This window comes from Hippoglossus hippoglossus, chromosome 5 (assembly GCF_009819705.1).
Source record: "Hippoglossus hippoglossus isolate fHipHip1 chromosome 5, fHipHip1.pri, whole genome shotgun sequence".
NCBI classification, from domain to species: Eukaryota; Metazoa; Chordata; class Actinopteri; order Pleuronectiformes; family Pleuronectidae; genus Hippoglossus; species Hippoglossus hippoglossus.
This window is the reverse complement of record NC_047155.1, coordinates 15,189,046-15,213,188: the sequence shown is the minus strand read 5'-3', so window position 1 is coordinate 15,213,188 and position 24,143 is coordinate 15,189,046. Positions and strand designations below refer to the sequence as shown.

The window sequence follows — 24,143 nt, the reverse complement described above, 5'->3', positions numbered from 1 at the left end:
GATGAGGAAATTAATATGAAATCTTTTCAAATACAGTGTCTTTACAGAATTTACTCCATATTTACCCTTTTACTTCGGTAGTGATGAATATTTCGAGTTTTATGTCATGATGCTTCATTCTTTTCTGATTCTGCAGCATTTCATACAGTTACATTACAAAGGTTTGAACGCAGGCCACACTGCCACACGCACACTTGTTTAGCATTATAGCACACAATAGCACACTTGATAGCTATAGAAGACAGAGCTAACAAAGAAAAAAAATGCAAAATGCATTGTTTTTCTTGCAATTGGGTCTTTATATTTATATAGCATCGACTGTTTTTAAAGATGTGCGACAAGACAGCTCCCCAGAAGTGAGGCCAAAGCATGTTGATCGCCACCTGATGGAGGGCTACGGAACAAGTCATTAATCCCGCCTCCTCCACATTAATGGATGGGACGTGGGCCAAATTAAAAGTCAAACTACACTGTGTGCACAATTATTAGGCAAGTTGTATTTTTGAGGATTCATTTTATTATTGAACAACTACAGTGCTCTCGGTCAATCCAAAATGTTAATAGACCTCAAACCTGAATATTTAAGAAAGTAAAAGTGAGGTTTTGGCTTTCTTAGGAGAATATCTATGTGTGCACAATTATTGGGCAACTATTAGTGTGCAGAATTATGATGCAACTAAATGAAAAACGAAAATGTTCCCATCTCACTTGTTTACTTTCATCTGTTAAAGTGAGAATAATAAACAAACAACTCAAAATTTACAAATAAACATTTCTGACATTTAAAAAAAAAAAATCAGTGACCAATATAGCCACCCTTCTTTTCAATAACAGTAATAAGCCTTCCATTCATGGATTCTGTCAGTTTCTTGATCTGTTGACGATCAACTTTTTGTGCAGCAGCAACCACAGCCTCCCAGATGCATGCGATGGAGCATTGTCCTGCATAAAAATCATGGTCTTCTTGAAAGATGCAGACTTTTTCCTGTACCACTGCTTGAAGAAAGTGTCTTCTAAAAACTGGCAGTAGGTTTGGGAATTGATTTTGAGTCCATCTTCAACCCGAAAAGGTCCAACTAGCTCATCTTTAATAATACCAGCCCATACCAGTACCCCACCTCCACCTCGCTGGCGTCTGAGTCGAAGTGGAGCTCTGTGCCCGTTACTGATCCAGCCATGGGCCCATCCCTCTGGTCCGTCAAGAGTCACTCTCATCTCATCAGTCCATAAAACCTTTGAAAAATCTGTCTTCAGATATTTCTTGGCCCAGTCTTGACGTTTCAACTTCTGTGTCTTGTTCAGTGGTGGTCGGGTTTCAGCCACCGGTGTGTGTTGTAGTGTTCATTTCATTGATGATGTAAAAATGGGGTAAAACATCATGGATGACAGACTCCATGCTTCTCCCTGCTGCGCAAACTCTGGAAAGTGTTAGCTTCATTTCTGGATAATGTCAGAAGGTGGAGATGTGTCATCCCTCTTTATATAAAGTCTATGGTATATACAAATTATATGGAGTGTTCCCTATAGATCTGAAGTCAAATGTTTTCGTACATAATATCAGTGACTACTCACCCTGCAGGTTTATCCACATTCAGAAAGGCCTGGATGACCAGAGGAAACTCGTACTTGACTATGTACAGGTAACTGGACATGGCTGTGGAGAGGATATATACACACAGACATACCAGTGTGTTATTTCTAACATATGAATATACATACACACACAGAGCACATGTAATTCCCTGGAAAGAAAATCACAGAATATTGTGAGTATTATCCCAGAAACGTCAGGGAAAATAAAAGAAAAGTGTGTGTATGGGTGAGGACAGATGGTGTGTGACTCACCTCCAATGTTCTGCAGTGTGATGGCGATACCTGCCGCCATTTTCCCCGCGGTCCCAAAGGCCCTGTAGCCGAGCTGCTCATACGCACGAATACCTGAGCCGCACACACCAGATTAAAAACAATGTAGTATCCACACGAACCAGGGCTTGGACTGTAAACAGACTTCAGATCTAATTCATATTTTATGACAAATTGTTGTATCGTGTACATGTATCTTATCCCTTGTGTACTTTAAAGGTTTGCTAATCAGGAGATGCAGACTGGGAAATGAGAAACGTACCTACGATACCAGAACACTTCAGCAGCAAATGGATGGAATATGATGAGAGTAGTGCCACCACTGTCAGAAGGACCCTGCAACGAGCAACACGCACATCAACAACATATATCACAACATATCACATCTTTATATGTTACATTACTGTACATTTCACCGTGGGCTATTTACACAGCTGCAGCACCGACATACATTTTCTGGAGGCCATGTACATAGATTGTGTTGGAAGATGAGAATCCCTGTGGATCCTCTTTACACTGGACTGTTACTCCAGCTGCCCCATCAGCCCCTCTGCCCTCGGCCACAGTCGGTACACACACTCCAGATGGACGGTTTCAACACAGACATTCACAATGCAGCGCTGGGATTGGCACAACGGGTAAGATCCTCAGCAAACATTAATCTGGTTCTTCTGTGTTTGTCAGTGGTGGAATAATCCAACTCAGTCACAGCAACAGCCTGTCCCTCAGTTTACAGCAAGACAATCTCAGGAGGGTGTGTATTTTTACATGTTATTTACATGTAGATGAGCAATCCACTCTAAAATCTTGTTGTACCGTTATTCTCAATAAAATCCCTCTGCAGTATGTGCTTGTATAAACTAGGTTTATATTTCAAAAGCATCCAATCTTCCAGAATGGAATGTGCTGAGAAACACGAGGCCAAGAGGCAACACATGATGTCTGTCCGTGTGGATCAGGGATTTCTGTATCAATTTAAAAGGGTAAAAAATTGTTTAATCTTGATCAGGTTGTCCCTGATTCATATCAAAATGTTTACACTGTATCTTATGTAGGAAACGTTATTGTTCATCTTTTTGTGTCTGAACAGCATTTTTTTAATTGTAAAGCTTTGGTTCTAAAACCTCTTTATATGAGTTATGAAAAAACAGCAAAACAATCAAAATGGAATCCCTTCATTTTTGAGTCAAACTGAACATTTGCACCAAGTTTAAAGAAGTTCCCTCAGGGTGTTCTTGTAGATATCGTGTTCACAAGAACAGGACAGACAAACGGACACTGGCTGTTTCCTGTGCGGTGGCATTATAAATGACACTCGAGACATTGACTACTAGTTCGATGAGTGACTTCTCAACTGTATCTGCAGCCCTACATGTTTATGTTTATATATACTGCTACTGATGCACTCCAACACTTGGGGTGTAAGCTCTCCATTAATGCTGTTTTACGGGTTAACAAGGTGCATGTGTTAAAACTTTTGACTTTAAAGCTAGAATTCACAATTCCCTAGCAGAACGAATCCTCGGCATGAGGGAGTTTTGTGAATGGAGCCTTGATCCACTCACTTTGTCTGACCCAGTCCACCTCATTCCAACTATTTTCTATTTTCTCTCTCCTTTGTCGTTACTGTTGGCAACATTAACTTTCTCTCACACACTCTCTTTCTTTTTGCAAAGGCCAAACATCCCATCTTTCACCCCGACTCCAACTCTTGGCCAGTTAACAGTTTTTTTTTGTGACTATTTGGCTTCTCTTTTCTCCGAGCTGTGTGGAAGAATGCTGGGCAGACTGGCGGTGCAGGATTTCAGTCGAGTGGCAGTGGGAGGACAGATCTGCTGACAGTCAGACGGACTGACACGCTCGGGCCACTGTGGCCCTGCTCGCAGCTTTCCACCCTGTTGCATTCCAACCAGGCCTGGGGCCACTGACCAACTGAGGACTCCCTAAGTAAAATCTGTATGATATGAAACACTGAGCCACAAGGGAAACAGAGAAAAACGACTTTCCCAATCATGCAGTGGATATCATAAGTAATCTAGTACGGTCAATAAGTGCATGAGTCACATTGTGGCCGTCACTGGTGTCCTAACCTCAACTTTATCCTCACTGACATCTGAACACTGCGACTATAATAGCTGCAAATAGGATTGAACCATCTGTCATATAAAGCGTGAACATTATATTGTGCAGCTAATCCCTGACAATAAGCCAAACTCTTGACTTGTATTACCTCCACCAAGGAGGTTATGCTTTCACCCCTGTCCCTTTGGTGCTTGGTTGGTTGGTTGGTTGGTTGGTTGGTTGGTTTGTAAGCAAGACAACACAAAAACAACTGAACAGATTTCCACAAGACTTGGTGGAGGGATACGGTACATGTCAGGAAAGAACTCATTACATTTTGGTGGAGATCCGGATCAGGGGGCAAATTGTAAGAGGGCGTTTGTCAACACCTTTGCAGGGAATAATTCCTGGATCTTGCTGGAAAATAATCAGGCACATCTAGGGGACTGATTCCATATAGATACATTCATATGTTTTCATTAGTAAGTAGCATTTTCAAACTAAAAAAATATCTGTGCACTTGAGCATTTTGTCTCCCAACATCCATACTAACACACCTGAAAATATATCACATGACCGTCATGTGATAAGTATCTGACGAATCAACCAAGACTATGTCGTGACCGAAAAGACCCAATCGGCAAGCGGCTGTGGGTGTCTGCATCGACCAGCAGCGTTTCTCAACACCATGGTGTTATTTATATAGTTACAGCTATAATAGGCATACATGTTCATACAATAATGAGTGAACTGATCACATCAGTGGATTAATGAAAGGTTTAAGGATCAATGTAACAGTGGAGAGCGTGAAAACAAACCTATGTGATGCAAATATTGTGCAACAGGCCTATTTTTTTGCTATTGATCTATATTTAGACTTTGTTTACCCGTCTGAGTTTGAGCAAACATGTTTTCCTCTGTACCCTTTCGGAGGAGGACCTTTAAGGTTCAGCATGACATGGCAAACGGGTGGAAAAGGATGAAATGTTTTTTGAGGCGATCGTCGGCCTGGAGTCAAATGTGGAGCATGGAAAACTTGCCTGTATCCCTTTGCCAAATATGTCACTGACCCAGCCTGTGTTTCCCAGTAGCTCCTCTATTGTTTGACAAAAGATCATACAGACACACACACACACAAAAGACACAGTGTTTCATCTACTGCATGGACGGATAAATATATACGCTATCTGCTCCATTCCGTCACATACCATTAATTCGCACACAATTACATGAATTCATCAGTGTGAAAATTAGAGATTAGTCGGCGACAGAGTTCATTTCGGAGCTGTCTAAGTGTCGAAGGCAGTGGCGTCTGGTGACACAAGGTTCAGCAGGTCCAGACATCAGACAGCTCGAAGAAAAAAAGAACTCAGCTCAAAGAATAAGGAGCTTTCTTGAACACGAGGGACAATCCTTCGGGTCATGACCGCCTAGGGAGCGAGGTTAAATGACGTCCTTGCTTGACGTTTTAGAGATGGACATCAAAAGCAGCGCTCAGTTTAAATCTTAAATGCTAACGAATTATGAATTTGCGGTCACATTGTTTCAAGTCTCCATGGAGCTCTGAATTCAGGGATACTTATTCTAAGTGCCCATACTTAGATTATTTAAAGTGGTGTTTATTCTGGGGTCTAATAGAGTCGGTTTACATGCTGTAATATTCAAAATACACAGTTCTCTCATACTGTGCATTGCAGCAGCACCTCTGTTTGCCCTCTTTCTGAAATTCTCAGTTTTTCCTCTTGGCCAACCTCCCAGAAAACCAAATCTGCTCTGATTGGCCAGCAGGTCCACTCTCCTGTGATTGGTCAACTTCTTCAAGCGTGTGTCGTGAAAATCCCGCCTCTAACCCAGAGGATTCCTGACCGTGCTGTAGCCACGGCAACATTGGCGTCGGCTCTGACATTCCAATTAAAGCCAAACTAGCTGGTGGACGGTAGATGTAGTTGATATCCTGTTAGAACTAAAGTAAGTGTTTTCTGTGGAAAATGAAAACTCCCTTTCTTGTGGATTTTGACCCTTTACAAGAAAGCTTGAATAAACAAAAGGAGAAAGGAAAAAAAAGTATATATTCCAATTAATCTGCACTGCCTGGATTTTGCCAGCGATGTGCTTCTGCTGTGCCCTTAAAAAACTATTTTCACGAAAAGATACTTGACTTTAGCACCAGCCACTCACAGACTAGCACCATCTGGAGGAGGTGTCAAAACAGCAAGAGGAAGACGAGGAAGGCAAGTGTTGATGCTGCCCGTGATATGTGCTGAGACTACCCTCGAGCAAATCTGATGACTTTTGCCAAACAACAAAACAGACTGTCAAAGTAAAGCTTTGAGTCCATCGGTCCAGTATTACACCGCTGCCTTTTTGCTGTTGTGTTATAGAACGCCATTACGTCTTTGCCAGGATCAGACAGTTTAAATCCAAGACTGATTAGATGATCAACAAAACTGCCAGTGATGACGATGATGATGCCACCAAACTACATGACACACCAACAATAAAATGCCAGTGAAATGTTATGGATTTCCTAAAAGCAATAAGCTATTTCCCAGTCGTAGCAAAACAACGTGACATTACTGGCTAACTAGGTCAAGCTTATAGTGAGTGCCCTCTGCTGGAGGAAAACTACTGAGACAGAGACCGACAAAGTGTGTGTTTCTAGATTGTATATTAGAAATTCATAGGGTTTGTTACAATTTGAATATGAACGTTATCGTTAACGATCGAATGAATGTTTGAATATCGTATAAAAAGAGTCAGCCCTACTGTGTTTGCTGCGGAGTCCAGCTGCCTGAGCAAACACTCTTTTAACGTAGCCTATTTTAAAAGAATAAAAGACAAATGGAACTACATATGTTTGTAATAATTTACATCTTCAGTGGTCAGAAATTATTCAGCGACGATGAGTTTTCATCTCATCATGGGATTTGTTGACAATGAGAAAATACAGAATATAAAAAATTGTCACCATGCTTGTCTGAGCTACATTCTGAAGTGATTGGTGTGACGTTAACTGATCCCGTGGGTAGAGAACAGACTTTAATGAATCACGTCAGAGTAGAGCAGTGCCAGAAACGAGGCTACAATATGTTTACCTCAACCGGGGGATTAAACAAAGTGTCTTGACAGCTCTGGTTCTCTCCTTCATCATTCAATATTGACAAAGACTCAAAGTTATAAACACGGATGAACATATAAATAATCAACCTACAAGCTGCAGTCCACTGCGTCATAATCTTGACAGACAACGCTGCTGCTGCTGCGGAGGCTTTTCAAACGTTAAGCCCCTCATATACACAGAGCATATCAGAATCAACCACACAGACACATGTGGTTATTTTCTGCATCAGTAATTGCAGCTGCACACATTTATATCACAAGTAAATTCTTTCCCGCACACTGTTAATCGGATCCTTTATTATCAGATAAATGTGTCTTCAGTGTTATAAACAGGATCTGCTGACGAGCCAATTACAATACAATTAGGTGCTATTCTGTGTGATGTGGACGTCAAGTGGGAAGCGCTCAGTGGGAAGAGGATGAGTCACACAGCATCTGTGGGATGTAAGTTTGCTCACAGGCTGACGTCATGAAGAGACATGCACAGTGTTACTTACAGAAACAGGACGACCCCTGTGTTGGCCATGGCGTACGCCAGACCCAGGATTCCACTTCCCATGATGGCGTTGCCCAGGTTGAAGACTGACATCCCGAACGAGGTTTTTCCTTCAAACTACAACCGAAGCAAGACACAGGAGACAAATAAACATAATAATCCTCGTTAAGTCTGAGCAATTTGGTGCAGATCCAAATAAAAATCTGGAACTAGTGAATTTAAATGTCATTTCATAAGGGAACTGTTGGGCCTTGGCAAAGGCTCGCTTGTACGTAGATGTGTGAAGGTATTTGTAATAAGGTTTGTGGTTTTACTGTAAAATATCAAGCTTCAGTTAGCTTCAGTTTCTTTGTCGTATGGCTTTGATTATAACATATTGGGAATCATTGCTATATATATATATATATATATATATACATATAGTACAGTATATGAGGGAGAATATGAGAATGGTGTGCTGGCTGTGTTTGAGCTTACATCCGTGAAGCGTGTGGTCTTTTTGTCCTCCACCCCTGATAAGAACTCCTGGCTCTCTGGGAGGTTGGCCCCAGCGTTCTCAGTTCTGTGAGGACTGATGAGAAGAAACAATGTCACAAGAACATGGAGTAACAACCCGACTAACAAAAAACCCCGAGACTCATAACCAACAATGCCATTTCTTTGTTACAGAACATGCCGGCTCCACTTTCACAACAATGTTCCTTTTTGTTCATCGGTGTGCAAATTTCCACACGAGAGAAACAGACTGGACACATTATTATTATTGTAACATACATACCTGTCATTCTGGGTGCTATTGGGTACAGTTTCCCTACAGGCACAGTGTAGAGAGGCCATCCATCACCCAACGAGAGCACAAAGTGGAAAAACAACACCCTCAGTCATAATATAATGAGGCAAGCAATACAGTGAAGGGACCAATGAATTAAAATCTGTGTTCTGGAGAGAGGCATTTTAATTAAACCATCTATTACATGGTAAATGGTCTGAATACATAGAGCACTTTTCCAGTCTAGATGACAAAGGGCTTTAAAGTAGAGTTCTGCCTTTCACCCATTCACACACATTCATACTGTGCATCGATGTGCAGCACTTTCTCAAGACCTATCACACAGGAGCAATCTGGCGTTCAGTGTCTTGTCCAGGGACACTTTGGGATCGACCCGCCAACCTTCTGGTTAGTGGACGACCCGCTCTACCCCCTGAGCCACGCCCACCCAATACAGACAATCCAGAGACAAAAAATACTGCAAAATGACCAGTGACATGATCGTAAGACACCGAGCGTATCCCATTGTCCCTCAGTAATTATAATTCACAGTGAATAAGCAGGCAGGAGGTTAAGAATTTGCTCAAAGGCACTCCAGCAGGCAGTGAATGGACGTAAAGTATTTGCTGTTACACAAATTGTCCCCGCAACCCTGCAATTATGTGACAAGTGACGAGGCCGAGCTGCCCGCCCGAGGCAGCAGGATGACACGATCAGTCTCAACACTACACACACACCATTCGCTGCCGTGTTGTGTCTCTGTCACTGATGTATTGTGAGCGATGATTCATTCAGATATTTTACTAATCCATGGAGCTCATGTGTAGAACAACAGTCAAATCCACAACATCATATAAGTGAGGGTCCGGTCCTCCTCATGCTGATCAATGCAACCTCTCGATTAGTAATGAAACAGGCACATGCAACACATGACCCACGATTTCATTGGATGTTCTGTTCCCACACGACATACAGCGTGTAATGTGACGTGATGTATGAGAAAAGACGTCTTCAGTAGATGTAGATTAAGATTAAGACAAGTAATCACAAATCTAATCGCCTGGCTTTAACAGTAGCAATTCTAAAATGGAGAAAGGGATGTTCAAACAGAAAGAAAGAAACTTGATTGAAAAGAGGTTGTTTATCACAGATTTAATGCTTCCCCCTGTTGCATTTAGGAATTGGAGACCAAGTAGCCATATTGTTTGGGTTCCAGATCTTTAAATCACTGCCTATATCTCAGATTGTTTCTCAACAAAATAGAATGAAAATGATATTTCCAAGCAATTCATTTCAAAAAAATGATTCAGAGACACTGTGTTATGAAGGAATATACTCACTTTTCGCTATCCTGTGCTGCGGGGCTTTTGGCCGACGCGGTGATGTCCTCACCGGGGTCATGGCCTTTCCCATTAGGAATAGCGTTCCCCTCCGCAGGAGCAGTTTCCACAGTCTGGGTTGGATTATCTTCACTCATATCTGCGTGTGTGTAATAATCCGTCTGTGGATATGTTTTAATGCTTGAGGTCGTGTGAATGCGTTGGGAGGGAGGTTTATATTTTCCACCAGGAATCTGTGGAAGAAGAAAAAAACAGACATTTTGTTATGAATCAAGCAGATCGATGTCCTTTCACTAATGGTGCAAGTATAACACAGGAGCAATGACACTCCCATCAACCACTCATTTCATTTCATGTAGACTCAAATATTTTTGCAATATCAGAACCGGATTAAGGGATGTTCTTTTTTAGGTCATCGTAAAACTGGAAGTGCAATGCCAGGAAACAAGAGGAGAGAGACGAGGGTATGAGACTGAAATCAGTAGAGCTGCGTATTCAGCTATCAGGATCTGACCATCATTTCCTAACATCTCATACCTGTACAAACATCTACTAACATTCCAACATTAAAACTAAGTAATTAATTCCGCCTAACAATTCAAACCATTTTCTTGCCCTAACATCAGGAGGATTTTATGGTTTTATTCAGAAATGTTTCTCCTAAAAATACAGTGTATCTGAACACTTCATATGATGGTTCCATTACCGTTTGTTACTAAATCACTGGATCACTGTCACAACACGTATATCCACTATAAATACCAACCTTATATAAACGACTTGTTTAATACAGAAATGATATTAAAAATGTTTTCACAGTTTATTTATAATGTGGCATCTCTTAGCGACTCTGCAAACTCATTGACACCCACACAGGTGATTTGTATTCATTAAGGCTGAATCACACTATTTTAGCGACTGACGGAGACGAAGAGTTCTGTGTGCAGACTAATATCTCCTTCACTCTGAAGACACTTCGGTTCTACCGGCTAAGGTGGGACGAAACTTATTATTGAACTTTTGTCATATTGCTATTGATGAAAATTGTATTGTGATAATATCGTTTTATTGTCCGGCCCCAGCGGAGAGCCATGGTTTTGAATAGGGCAGAGTCAACATGTATCTGTTGTTGGAGTTGGTGTTTGCTTTGGTTGAATGGAGGGAATTACATATTTGTGAGGTAATTGGCAGAAATGTCGCAACTTTGAGTAGATGACATCAGCAAGCTCAAAGTGACTAAGAGACTAAAACATCTTAAAATAATAATGATATTTGTGGTTTAAATAGATGTTCTTGCAAATCCCAGGAATAAGTGATACATCAGCTGACAGGTCTACGCACAGAGGAAGCAGAGCCTTCAGTTAACGGTGACACACTGGGCTTCGCTTCAAGCCTTTATTTCCTGGGTTTCCTGCTGCGGTGTCTCAGCTGACCAGCTGGCTTGTGGGGTCCCAAAAAAGGCCCCTGTGACTTGTTTCTCCTAGATGCTGTTGACCAGAGGCCCCTATCTGGCCGGCCCTGAATGCTCTCCTTTGCTCTGCTGCATAAACGGCAGCGGAGGCTATAATAGAGAGCACGTTGGGGGCCACAGAGGAGGAACACACACAAATGGTTGAACCCGCAGCACCAAGACAAAAAGAGAAGAACCAGCTACGACCAGCTATGAACCAGCTAGCCGTCTTTGTGCCTCCATTTTTCTGCTTGTCACTTTTCTCTCCATTTCCTCTTTAATTGAGGAGGGTTCAACGTGGCAACAATGCTCAGGGTTTTCTGTAGGACCGTTCCTGGCAACCACTCAGCTCTCTTTGTTCCCCCAAGGCTCTTTCCGCTCCACATTCTTCCCTTTAAATGTAGTGTTTTTTTTGTAATATTATTTTAACACATCAAACGTAGTGTGAGGGGAAGAAAGCCTGTTCTACACCGAGCAGTCCTCTGAACCTGTCTTCCTCAACCACGTTGCTGCGAGCCTCACCGCGCAGCCTGGACTCTCGGTGTCTCTGGCTAAAGCCAGGCAACGTGGTTGGGCAGCAAAGCACACTGCACAATGGCACATGTTGTGCGGTTTCCTGGGAACGGGTTTGAGAACAGTGCTACTATTGTGCCAGGGATCATTATACCGCCGGGGCCCCCTTGGCTGCAGTTCGCCAGGCCACTCGAGAGGCTGAAAAGGTATTTCACTGGGCTCTAATTGAAAAGACGCTACCTTAAATTCAGCAAATGCCAAGATCCTGTATTCATGCACAGTTGTAGTGACGGTAGCAATGGCAGAGGCAGAGCCCCTCTCATGGGACAAATCACTGCACAGAACCGAGCTGCCAATCAGATCATCTACAAATCACGAGGAGGCTGGGGGTGCCATCCGAGGACAATGCACGAGGGGCCATGCGGCCACAGCGGTGCCCCTTAAACGGCCCAGAGCAGTGGAGCTTGAAACAGCAGAGCTGATTGGACAGTTGTGGCTCCTACAATCGTAATGTTTAATCACAAAAGAAATACATCACATCTTTGAAAACAGTCAAGTGAAAACACACTCACTCGGAGCTTGTTTTCCTGCCCTCCAAGTTTAAATCAAAGGAAGGAAGCTCAAATGCTTAAGGGAAACTATTCCTTCAATGGATTTTCCAGCAGAAATAGGGATTCTGATGTCAGGTATATGCTATATAAAGATATATGTTATGAACCATTATTAACTAATTTAAGCCAGGCTGCACGGTGGTGTTCCTGGTTCAGATCTCGGCTATAGGCCGAAGCCTGCTGAGTTTGCATGTTCTCCTGTGTCTGAGTGGGTTTTCCCCGGGCACTTCGGCTTCCTCCAACATGCAGACTGGGATTGGGTTCATTGAAGACTCTAAACTGACTGTATGTGTGGATGGGTGGTCGTCTCTGTATGCTGTTGTTATGTATTGTTGATAGCAACCTGTCCAGGCTGTACCCTGCCTCTCACCCAAAGTCACCTGGGATTAATGAGGATAGATGGTTTAGCTGATGGACGGACAGACAGACAGACTAATGGATGGACAGTTAAAGTAATAAATGTTAAGGAGAAGGTTTAAGGGTCAGATCCAGTATGGGAGTATTTACTGGGTTATTACTGTTTAAATATTGGAATGCAAAACTTTCATGTAATAGGGTTATCAAACTATAGTGTGGATATAAGCAATTAAAATAGGTTTACACAAATTCAAGCTAAATGTCTTATCTTAGACGACTGTAGTAGTAGTAGAACTGTAGTAGTACTGTAGTATTCTACTGTAGTAGAATTTGTTAGAATCAAAGTGAAAATCCACTGCCAGCAGTCACAATCATGAAAATGAATAAAAATGAGGACGAGCATAAAAAAACAATAGCGTTCATCATCCCCTCAGACTGAACCCCCAGTTACCACAGCTCCATTGTGGTATGAAACAGAGGCAGAGCTGTGTTTACGTAAGAACATGTTCAGGGAAAGCCAAGACAACAAGACTGAACTGCTCTGTCGTGAAATGAAAATGTAATGTAGTCCGCAGACACGATGTCACCCCAAAAACACACGAGTGCATCAGTCTGCATGAGGACTTACAGTTTACCCTGATCTCCCAACAACATGGGTTCCAGCATTTAATTCCCCAAAACACTTTTGTGAGAGACATATAGCTATTTAGATATATTTGAGTTAAATGTGGATTTCCACACTGATAAAGTGCTGTTTGCTTAGTGGTTTTTCATCTGAATACATCAAAGATCAATTGACTTAATCATTCTCAAGAGCAGACACTTCAACTGCTGCTATCATACGATACTGTACTACTACCACTACTTCCTACATCAGCAGGACTACATGGGAAAAAAGGGATTATCTTAAGAAATACATTGTTTCTCCGTTCATATTCAAACAATCTGAATCCTAAGAAAGAGTTAATGGCAGCTTGTGATGCTCTTGGAGCGAGTAAATGAGTCTTTTCACAGTGACAACAGAGGCCATGTTTATTCAAGCCCTCATCCAAAACATCACCTCAGTTTGCCAACACACAGCGAGCGTATGCGCTTCAGTCCGCCGCCTCTGACGTGAGCCGCTCTGCCGAGAGACGTCACGCCATTGGAGGAGGAGAAAGAGAGCGAGGCCGTTTCACTGATTGTTAAACCGTAGCCGAAACCTGAACCAAATAACGCTGTGCATGCTGATTCATCTTCACCTATTGCTATGCATGTGTGCATCTGGGTTTGCAGTTCATTTTGGCGAATAATCAAATGTGTGCGGTTTATGCTGTGACACATCCTCCTCTCCGACTACTTAATGACCTTCTCCCAGGCCTCTGGCTGCATAAGCTTTTCTTGATTGAGTCTCCAGTGTAATTTTCACAGACGCTTAATCTGTGGACAATCATTAAATGTTTCTCACTCTTCTCTCTCACGTCCACGTCTGTGCAGTAAAAGAAGGACTGAAATTGTTTTAATGTCAACGAGAATCGTGTTATCCTCAAATGAATTTTCCTTAAAATTTTCTGCAGCATCATCATGTCCATGCAGGTCATTTGAAAGACAGTAAAGGGATCTGAATCGAATCTTATCTTAACTAGAAGAGCACCCTGAGAGCGCAGACCTCCCCGAGGCCAACTCCCTTTCTCACCATTTTAAAGTGAATACATTTTCCTGGATTTGCCACCTTGATCTTAAGTGTTCAAGGAGATAACCTACCCTGATATGAATATTTGTGTTTTGGATCTGAACAACATTGCATACACTAATAGATATCGGTCCCATAAGCATGACCATGAATCACTCCCTTGCAAGCTGGTGAAATTATCAAAAAACGGAATATATTTTGCAGCGTTAAAGAAAGACACCAAATTCCCAGATCCACCCCTTTGTTCGGATCCGCACCAAAATTAATTAGGTTATTCCCTGACTTAGACCACATCCTTCTGCATTTGTTTTATATAAATCCATTCAGTAGTTTTAGCATAATCCTGCTGACAAACAAACAAACAGGCCAAACAACAAACCAACTAACGGACAGGGGTGAATATTACTTAAACCTCTTACTAATAGATTGGGATTAGTAAGAGGTTTGCTTTTAAAAGTCACTGTAGTGGACCAATATACAGAAAATCATCTTAAGTAAGTTATTCATCCGCCCTGTGTTCATAAACAGGAAGAGATTTCCTGCAGATTAAGAGATTACATATGCCCACGATTCCACTGATGAGCAGCTAATAGATCTATCAGTGACCGTTTCATTGTAAAACCTCCGACAGTCAGGAAGACGGAGTGGACCCGATTAGGGCCCATCTCGCTCAGGCAGGAAGTCAGGATCAAACCGCTCAGGTCACCACGTACACTGCTCCTGCTCCTGCATAAAAATAGCTGCAGAGGAGTGAATAGCCGGCCGTGCTGTAACCCCACATCATGTCACACATGAAGCTGCTGCCTTTAAGTGCTGCTGCTGCTGCTGCTGCATGTGCCACTGAAAACAGCGGCTGCCTTAAATAAGCTGTAAACAGTCAGCAAACGCATCGCACAACCATCTGTCTCTATTCTGTTTTTTCACACATGAGTGAACATGCACGTAAATACACCCTGTGATAACACACGCGCACACACACACACACACTGCACAGTGCACACACATATGAAGTGTTATAATGAGAAAATGCCATGCTGCTGCCATGATGTTGTTGAAAGAAGGAAACATCCCATATAGCTGCGGGCAGAACATATAAAATCCTCAAAGTGGGTAGAATCTCACACAGTAGAAATGAGATCCTTGTAGATATCACATGTTTATAGACAGTGAACGAGCAGTGAAAGTAGCAGAGCATTAGTGGGATCGGTAACTCAATTTCAAACTGTAATCCCTTTACACCGCAGCTTGTTACTGAAAATGACTGAGTAAAAACTGTCCAGCAGTGAGTGAGAACACTAAGGGGATTTACCAAAGGTCTTATTCACCCACACAGGAGTTTGCAGTTATTCTGGCTGATTAAACCTGTGCTCTGGTTGAAGGTTTGTGTTCCTACAAATATGTGTGGGACCCTCAAATTAAACTGCAATTCAGTAAATGAGGGGAAAATACAGGATTCTCTCATAGGTAGAGTGAAAGTTGCTTGTTTTTTTGTATTAGGGCCATATTGAAGAGAACAATGCGGAGATTTTGAGAATAAAGTGTTATTATTACAAGGACAAGTCATAATTCTTTGAGAAACTATGAAACCTCTTTGAATATCACACAGATATAACCAGCAATATTCTTACAGCCGACCTCTACCAAACGTTTCCTCCATCAAAAATGAATCAATTTCCTCCGGGTCTGTGAGCTTCTTTCTTCAGAATAGACTCAGCTTCTTGAACAATCTTTTCTCTACTAAAGCAGAATTTAACAAGATGCTCCACATTCCTTAGTTTACACAGGCAAAAAGCTTTCTGATATCCCCCCTGTAACACATACACATAGCCTACAAGTATGACTTCATTCTCGTAATCGCAGATTCTTTTTCCATTTAAGTGGAAAAAAAACATTTTCCACAAAACCTGATTCGTAATGAGGAAACTTCACGTCTCTCACATTTGACCAACAGACCAGTGTCTATCCTCTGCCTCTCTTTCCTTTACAGTGTGCTGCCATCCCCCTCCCTCCCTCCCCGTGCTGCAGGCCCTGAGCATCAGCCGACATTGAGAAAACAGGAGATTCATTTCTGACTGTCAGCTTCTGAGATGCTCCTCATCCCAAGGTTCCTATAAGCTGCTGTGAGATGCACACGTCAGAGACTCTAAGATGACGCAGGAGGTGGTCTCTGCTCGGCAGAGCAGTTTAAATATCCACCATCATGTGGCAGGTATTATCGCACAGAGAGTCAGGTGTTACAGACCGAGGATCTAATCTGGATTACTCTGTACAATCAATGCAGGGGAAAAAAAGATTGAAAATGATTTGACTTTAAATCTCCTCAGATCATTTGATAACCTATATCTTTACAAATGGATGCTGACCGGTACAAGTAGCCCACTGTACTGACCAGAGCATGACAGTGTGTAACTGTAATGATTATCTGGCTTCACAACATCATCACATAAAACCTTATGATGTGCCACATAGAATCGAGCACTAACATGTAAGCATTGGAGGCTTTACCAGAAAACACTGCTCTTTCACTTTGAACCGGGTCACGTCATGTTCTGACAAACTGCTTAGTCGTTGCTTCCGTTGCACCAGCCAACCAAATTGTGTCCAAGCAAATACTCAGGGGTGGAAGCCAATCAAATCACATTCATGCAAAAGTCCAGCCTGACTTCAAACGTCAGACAGAGACTGGACTGATGTGGCAGAGTCAGTCAACACATGTGAGAATACATGTGAGTGCTCAGTGAGTCAGACCTGATTTGAAAAAACTCTTATTGACAGGCTTGCTGATTATTTACGTATCCCAAAATATTTAAGACCATGACAGAAAGTGTAATGAAGTTGGTCTTATTAAACTGGTTTTCCATGTGTCACACAGTTTTTATCACCCGGGCTGTTTGAGGCGATACAGGGGTGAGTACGGACGAAGGTCAAGTCTCAGTTTGAGATCCCAAATGACTGAACCCCAACGATATCCTGCTGAATTTGAAGACAAACATCTGATCCTCTGTTTCACTTCATTTCATCCATTCCAGATCCAAATAAAAAGCAGTGGCTACACTGACTCTGCAGTGCTCTCTGTATGAGACTATTCACACACACAGAGAAATGTAGCATTTCAGATTTAAATTCTGAGTTGTCACTTGTTTGTTGACTCAGTTTTATGTACTTCCTGGATAAGAGTGAAAGAGGCCAAGTGTTCCTCGGCTCGTGTTCCGTCTCTTAGCTCGACTGACGTGCTGTAAATTGAAGATGACAGGTGTCTGTGCCATGAGGTGACGCAGGAAAGAGTCAGGTATGACACAGCGATTATCTTTAGTGTTTTGTAGATGTGAACAGTGCAGCCACTGCAGGTGATGGCTTTAAACTACTGTGGATGGGGAAATGCTTCAGATGACAAAGCAAGAGGTAATTGGCAGGGTCGCTGCCACAGGGTAGGCAAATCAGGCAATTGCCTGGGCTCCCGAGCTGAGGGGGGGGGCACCCGAGAACAGCTGATCATGTTTGTTTCCACGGCAACAAGAACTGTATAGAATCATCAGAGCCCCAAAAGTCCCTTGAAACGCCCCTGGTAATGGGTAATATCATAAAGTAATCAATATGACATTTAGGGTCAAATTCACACACATGAAAATGATAATTATGAACTACTCATTATCTAATGATTGAATTATATAGTATCTCCCAGTTTGTTCTCTAGTAGTGCACCATTATCTAATAATGTCCTCAGTTAAAGGTAATACAGAACTCATCAATAATGATTAACAAATAATGAGGTCCTTCCTGATTGTTATCCTCACTTGTTCCTCAGTAACTACTCACTTTATTGTTTATGTTATTATTCTGATTGTGTTACCAGTGTAATCCAAAGCGAAAAGTGATGTTGATGCAGGCGGAGTAAATGATTCAGAGGACGTCCTGGTAGCAACTGTCGACAGTTCAAGTTCAAAAAGCCAAAACTTTCCATCCCCTGTTTGTGTGGAGCTCAAAAACTGACTTATTATTACTACTCCTTTTCTGTCTATTTAGGTTTGCTATTTAAATATTTTATAATTTAATTGATTCAGTTTATGTTGTTTCTAATTCAGTGCCATTCATCGTCCATTGTTTTTTATTTGAATACACCAAGGGTTTTTAAATCCACATCAGGAATCTGTAATCAAGCAGACTTCCTCTCGTTTGCACGACCCTTCCAGTAACTGCATCTGCCTCGTGCCTGCAGGCGGCCGTGCACGTTTGATGCACAACATCAGACTCAGGCTTATCCAGGTGCAGCATGCACTTACAGTATAATTAGGATAGGGATATAATTAGGATATTTGAGAACGTAATAGATTTAAATCACTTGTTGACTTAAGATACTATCAGAAACAGAAACATTCAATCGAATTGATGAAGCCACCGGCATGGATACAAATTTTTTTTACAGCAAGGATGCAAAGTGCAGTGATGCTCTTATGATGAGCTGCTTCAAACAGTTGACAGATTATTTTTTGGACGCTGTACAGCTCCACATCTGTTTCAGTGACTTGCTGCATATTCATAACAAATTATTCCCTCGATTTGAATGTGATCTCAGCCCTGTGGCTCTGTGCCTCATGAGCTGCCTTCATCACCTCTGTGCACAACACGGTAACACAGTGCAATGCTGCAGACTGCAGATGAACTGTTAACAAGCAATGCTGACTGCATCACATATTTTACATACACTGGAAACTGGTACAACAAAGTAGAAGACAGCAGATTGTGGGTGCTGCCATTCGCAGATGGGAATCATGTCTGAAAGTTCTAAGCCAGAAAGATAAATAATTAAAGTATAAAAACAACACTATATTTGTATAAAGTGCTGAGAGTGTCTTTTCTCTAACTGTTCAAAACCTCAAAACACTTACTTTTAAGTAAGAAAAGAAGAAAATAAATATTTTGAATTAAGTGCTTAACATTTTTGTTCATAAAATGACTTAAACAACGAATTGATTATCAAAATTGGAGGAAACTATGCAAGTTGTACATTAGTTTGAACAATAGTACAGAGTTCAATCAGCTAACTGCTCGTCCACCCATGCAGTCCACTGTTCAAAGCCAGCTCTGTCCTCTCTCCATCATGTGCCCCACAACAAAGGACCAGCCTCTCCTGGCATCGAGCTCCAGACTCCCTCCTGTTTCCTCCTCATCACATGGCAGCAGAGAAAAAGAAAGAGAGCATCATTGGGCCGAATGCATTCATTCAGCCTGAAGTACAACTCACGCAGTGTGTGACCACCATGGTGGATGTTGCTCTGCTGACTCTGTCACATACCACAGCACCACACGGGCCCAAATCCCCAATCCACTGACAGAACTCCTGAGCACAGCAGGCACCCACTATAAGCAGATCAATGTAGGGCTTAAGTATAAAATCCCTCATACAACTAAGAATTGCACTGAGTACAATAGGCCAGTGATGGATAATGAGGAAAAATACAGCTCTCCATGAAGATCAGAAGCAATGTATTCTGACTTGGGCATGAGGTGGCCAAGGAGACTTTCTTCAGTCTGTCCTGCTCAAGTGTCACCAAAGCTGCTCTCGGACACGCACTGAAGTCTGGACATTTCCCTGAAACATTCCAGAGCGGCTGAATGTGAGGACGTAAGTTTCCAAGTCAGTTGCTCCAGACATTTTTGCAGAATTTTTGTCTTGAAAATCTCTTAGTGAGCCGATGTGAGAAGTCAGCAGGAAAATGTCGAGAAAATTCACTGCGAGCAAATTGATGAAGTTTCTAACATGCAACAGTGGATTGCAGGATTATGACGCACAACAACAACAAGATCACGGCAGGTCCGGCTGTTTCTGCGGCCTTCTCTCCTCTCATCTCTCCGCACGAACACAATGCATGATGGTATATATTGCTCAGTTAGTGACCATCGGTTGGACACTACTTTTCACGATGCATAGTGGGAAACAATGAGTCCAATATACATTCGGACAGTACAACAAAATGGCGACTAAATAGTGAGTGCTTGTGGACACAGCCTGTTATTTTCGCATTAGAATCTTTACGTGAATTTTCCAGACATTTTCCTGTTGTTGCAAGCTCCTGATACTGTCTTCATATGTGAAAGCAAAACTTGGAATATGAAATGTGCGGCCCCAAATTTCTGGGTATTTTCCAGAATTCCTCTCTGAAAACGGCTCAAGAGAGATTCAAAGTGACCCTATACTCTGTGGTGATGGTTTTGAACCTGTATGTCTGGAATACAAATAAACACCCCGCTACACATAATAATATCTAGTTTGCTGTGATATTTGTTTTCATATTAAATATGTTAAACCTCTTTAACGTCAAACTGTTTATGTCGACACTGCTTTGCATTAAGCGGTCATCAAAAAAGCAAGAGAGTATTGCAACATTTTATATTGCAATAGTTTTGTACATCCAGTCTTTGCCAGATAATATAGGAAAAGGATTTCAGTAAAAATTCAATTAAACTGGCAGCAGCTCCCATAAGACATAAAGGATTTCACTCTCTTCTCAACCTACTGCTGATTACTAGACAGCATACTGTTCAGGGTATGATATTTTTCTCCCAGAGCTCATCTAACCAATAGGCTTGCATTCATCCTAAGTGGTATGACCTTCTACCAGCTGGAGTTTATGTGACCCCTCAGTACGTCCTCAGACACCACAGGTCCTTCATTAAACCAGACCGCACTTAGAAAAGGCTGCAATGTGATGAGCAAAAACGCCAGAACATGAAGAAGATAGACAATCTAACGGAGGGCAAGAAGGAACTGGCAAGTGTCCAGTGGTGCGTGACATGACAAATATTTACAGAAAGTTATCCAATATACAGAATTTATATCTATATTGTTTCCACGCGTTATTTAAAAAACGCAATGTTGTTTTAAACATAACGTATTGGGGCTAGTGCCTCCATTCATTTTGGAATACAAATTGCTAGCACCCTCCACAACGTGTACATTGAGGGAGGAAGTTCTCCCTGTATCAGAAACTCTCGGAAATGCCAGCTAAAGCGACAGTGCACGTGCACACAAAACACATCACATCCTCCAAATCTTCATATCGTTGACTCTGTAAATAAAGGGCATTGTCTTTTTGTACCTCCAGAGAAAGAAACGAGGTTAAGCAAACACTTCAGTTTACATTTTAAAAGACCAAAATCCAACCACTGCAATACCTCGAGGTCAGACCGAGGCTCGTGTCCTTTTCCTGGTTTAATACCGTCAACAAAGTCACAGCGTGGCGTTGCTCTATTCTCACAGCGAACCGCATTGTGTTCATAAGACTGAACAAGCCCTTCATGTTTTCTTTTCATTCCTGCAGATGTAAACCAATAAACTCCAGCAGGATCTGAATATATTCCACACAAGACACACAGCTTTGATCCACTTAAATAGGAACTCAGCGAATCTCTGATCCCAAAGTGAAGGAAAGAAGACGACGTTTCTCATCCACCAACCTCAGATTTTAAAAAAAATGAAGAAAATAAATCTTGAAGGGAGTATTAACGGCGACTATTTGATCGCTACAGGCTGAAATGTGTTGCTGGGGTTTTATCACTTTACCTGTTGGAACAGAGAAGCATTTACACTAAATGAGGGCCGTGACCTTTGATTCATGGCACTCCTCACTCTGTCCCACTTTTGTCGTCAATCGATACTCTCACCAACCTCAACAGTGATGACATTTATTTCACGCTATCCTTTCACTCTCCATTCCAATTGATGAGCTGTGTACAGACACCGTATTTACACACGCTTATTCTATCTCAATACAACCCGAAAAGATGCAAGTGCAGGGATTAATCGCACAGCACGCAGAATACCGGCTGAGGCTGGATCAGTCTGCCCACACTGTGATTTCATCCTGGGATGGGGTATGAGAGAGAGGCGGCACATGGGCCAGTGACCAGTCGGAGAGAGAGAGGGGGGGGGGGGGACTGTCAATTCTAACAGCAGAGGCCAAGCGGGGCCAGACAGGAGCTCTCGTCTGCTCCAGCCTGTCAAGTGCAGCGGTCCCAGTCTCCCCTGCTGCCCACAAGCCCTTGACGTGACTCATCTTGGAGGAGAGAATCACTGCTGCAGGTGACTCGGAGAGGTGCTGTTGTTAGACTCTTATCCAGGCAACGAGGGCATTTTTGGGATATATATTTGTTGAATGTCGACCTATGCATCCTACTCAAACTAATTGTACATAAATTGGGCTAAGAAGAAGCATTATTACCGCCCAACAATATCAGATACAGACCAGATATATCTGACTGTAATGCAGGATTTCAGAGTTGGCATCCGTCTGTTGGTTAAATGTCCCTCAGGCAATCAGCAAGACCAAACATGAAGATCAGATGGCACCTGTGTCGCCAAGCTGAGACCAGCTGGGGATGCTTTCGCCAAGCAGCACGACTTAAAGGTCCAGTGTGTAGAATTTAGTGTTGATGTAGTGGTGAAGCTGCAGGTTGCATCTGAACCCCCCTCACCTCACCCGACCACGAAAGAGAACCTGTGGTAACCTTCAATTGTCATAAAAGCTCAAAAGGTGTTTAGCTTCTCCAGTTTTCCTATTTCTGCCAATGGATCCATTTAACCTAAATCGTACACAGGCAACCTTTAAAAATATGACAGGCAAATCCAAAATGTAAGATGTAGGATATAGAGAACGTGCATAATCTAAGCATCAATGTATCTCACAGGCACGACTACGCCTGAAATATCATACATGCAGTGAAGGACGTTCAGTGTAGAGCTGGTTTGGGCTCTCAGCGTTCAGTGTCCAGGAATCCACAGGGTTCATGATCCCTCCAGTGGTCAAGTTTGATCCCACTAAGCCACACTCCACCATGAGCCTGCAGTTTTAATCAGATAGTGTCACTCAGCGATCCTCCGAGGTGCAGAGCAAACATCTACCCTGCTGAGAGCCAAATCTTTCCACATTTTCCTCACAGAGCCCAAGAAAGGACGCGAGGAATCTGTGTAATCTAGAAAACTGAAATCCCTGTGCACGTTCGGGAATGTCACCTCTCGACAGCTTGCGCCAAGGACCGTGCATGTTGCGCGAACAACACAACCTGAGGACAGAATATCTCGAGCTGAGTTTCAATAGCAAACGCAAACCGTTTTGCACATGGGGAGCATACTGATGCTGCACGCACAAAGAGCGCCCTTAACTGTACCGCTGCATCTCTCAGTATTAAAACATGCACACGCTCCGGGGCTGCACATGAAGGTGCACGGTCACATACAGACACAGCTGCGAGTCGGTGTCTTACCAAAAAAAGTACCAGCGTCCTCCTCCAACTCCAAATATCTCCACACGCACACACACGCACGCACGCACACACACTCTTGGCTCCTCCGCTCGGTGCTCGGCTGCCGTCCTCCTGCCTGTGCCCCGCTATGCGTCCGTCCTCCTTCCCTGCGCACGGCGTTAATGTCGTGTGTTTCCTCCGCTGACTGACTGAATTGTCCTCGTAATCTCCAGTGAAGTGGGATGCTTTCAAAAAAAAAACAGAAAGAGCGACCGGGTTCCGCCTACCGTTGCGCACACACGCACGCACTCACGGACGGACGGACGCACGCGCGACGACCCCCCCAATCAAATTACTGTTGGTGTGTATGTTACGGTATAAGACAAGAGAGCCCTCTATATTTGACACGCGCCTTCGTTAATCGCGTGGAAATGGTGGATTGATGCGATCGGTTTGTTAAAGGGTCGTGCGTGATGCTTTTTTCATGGTGGGGTATGTCTCATCGTGTTTATGGATTTACCGTCGTATGTGCGTGCGTTATGGGACAAAGAGACTGTATGAATGTGAGGAGACCACACACACACACACACACACACACACACACACACAGCATCGTGCACAATTGCATCCACAAATAATAATACTATTACA

At 42.7% G+C, this 24,143-nt stretch overlaps 2 protein-coding genes across 3 annotated transcripts in view; one reads left to right on the top strand and one right to left on the bottom strand.

Annotated features, from left to right (window-relative positions):
* Positions 1 to 23,833, bottom strand: part of LOC117761807 (sodium-coupled neutral amino acid transporter 3-like) — a 35,044-nt gene extending 11,211 nt beyond the window's left edge. The window contains exons 1-8 of one of the 2 annotated variants that reach the window (XM_034586069.1): positions 23,514 to 23,833; positions 9,650 to 9,882; positions 8,319 to 8,351; positions 8,018 to 8,111; positions 7,542 to 7,657; positions 2,126 to 2,199; positions 1,846 to 1,938; positions 1,573 to 1,654 (exon numbers count right to left, since the gene is read on the bottom strand). In XM_034586069.1, the coding sequence (XP_034441960.1) occupies positions 1,573 to 1,654; positions 1,846 to 1,938; positions 2,126 to 2,199; positions 7,542 to 7,657; positions 8,018 to 8,111; positions 8,319 to 8,351; positions 9,650 to 9,786 (629 nt within the window). In that variant the 5' untranslated portion in view covers positions 9,787 to 9,882; positions 23,514 to 23,833. The remainder of the gene's footprint in view (positions 1 to 1,572; positions 1,655 to 1,845; positions 1,939 to 2,125; positions 2,200 to 7,541; positions 7,658 to 8,017; positions 8,112 to 8,318; positions 8,352 to 9,649; positions 9,883 to 23,513) is intronic. The other variant, XM_034586070.1, reaches the window with a different exon arrangement.
* Positions 1 to 24,143, top strand: part of LOC117761837 (olfactory receptor class A-like protein 4) — a 946,130-nt gene that overhangs the window by 25,814 nt on the left and 896,173 nt on the right. The window lies entirely within an intron of this gene.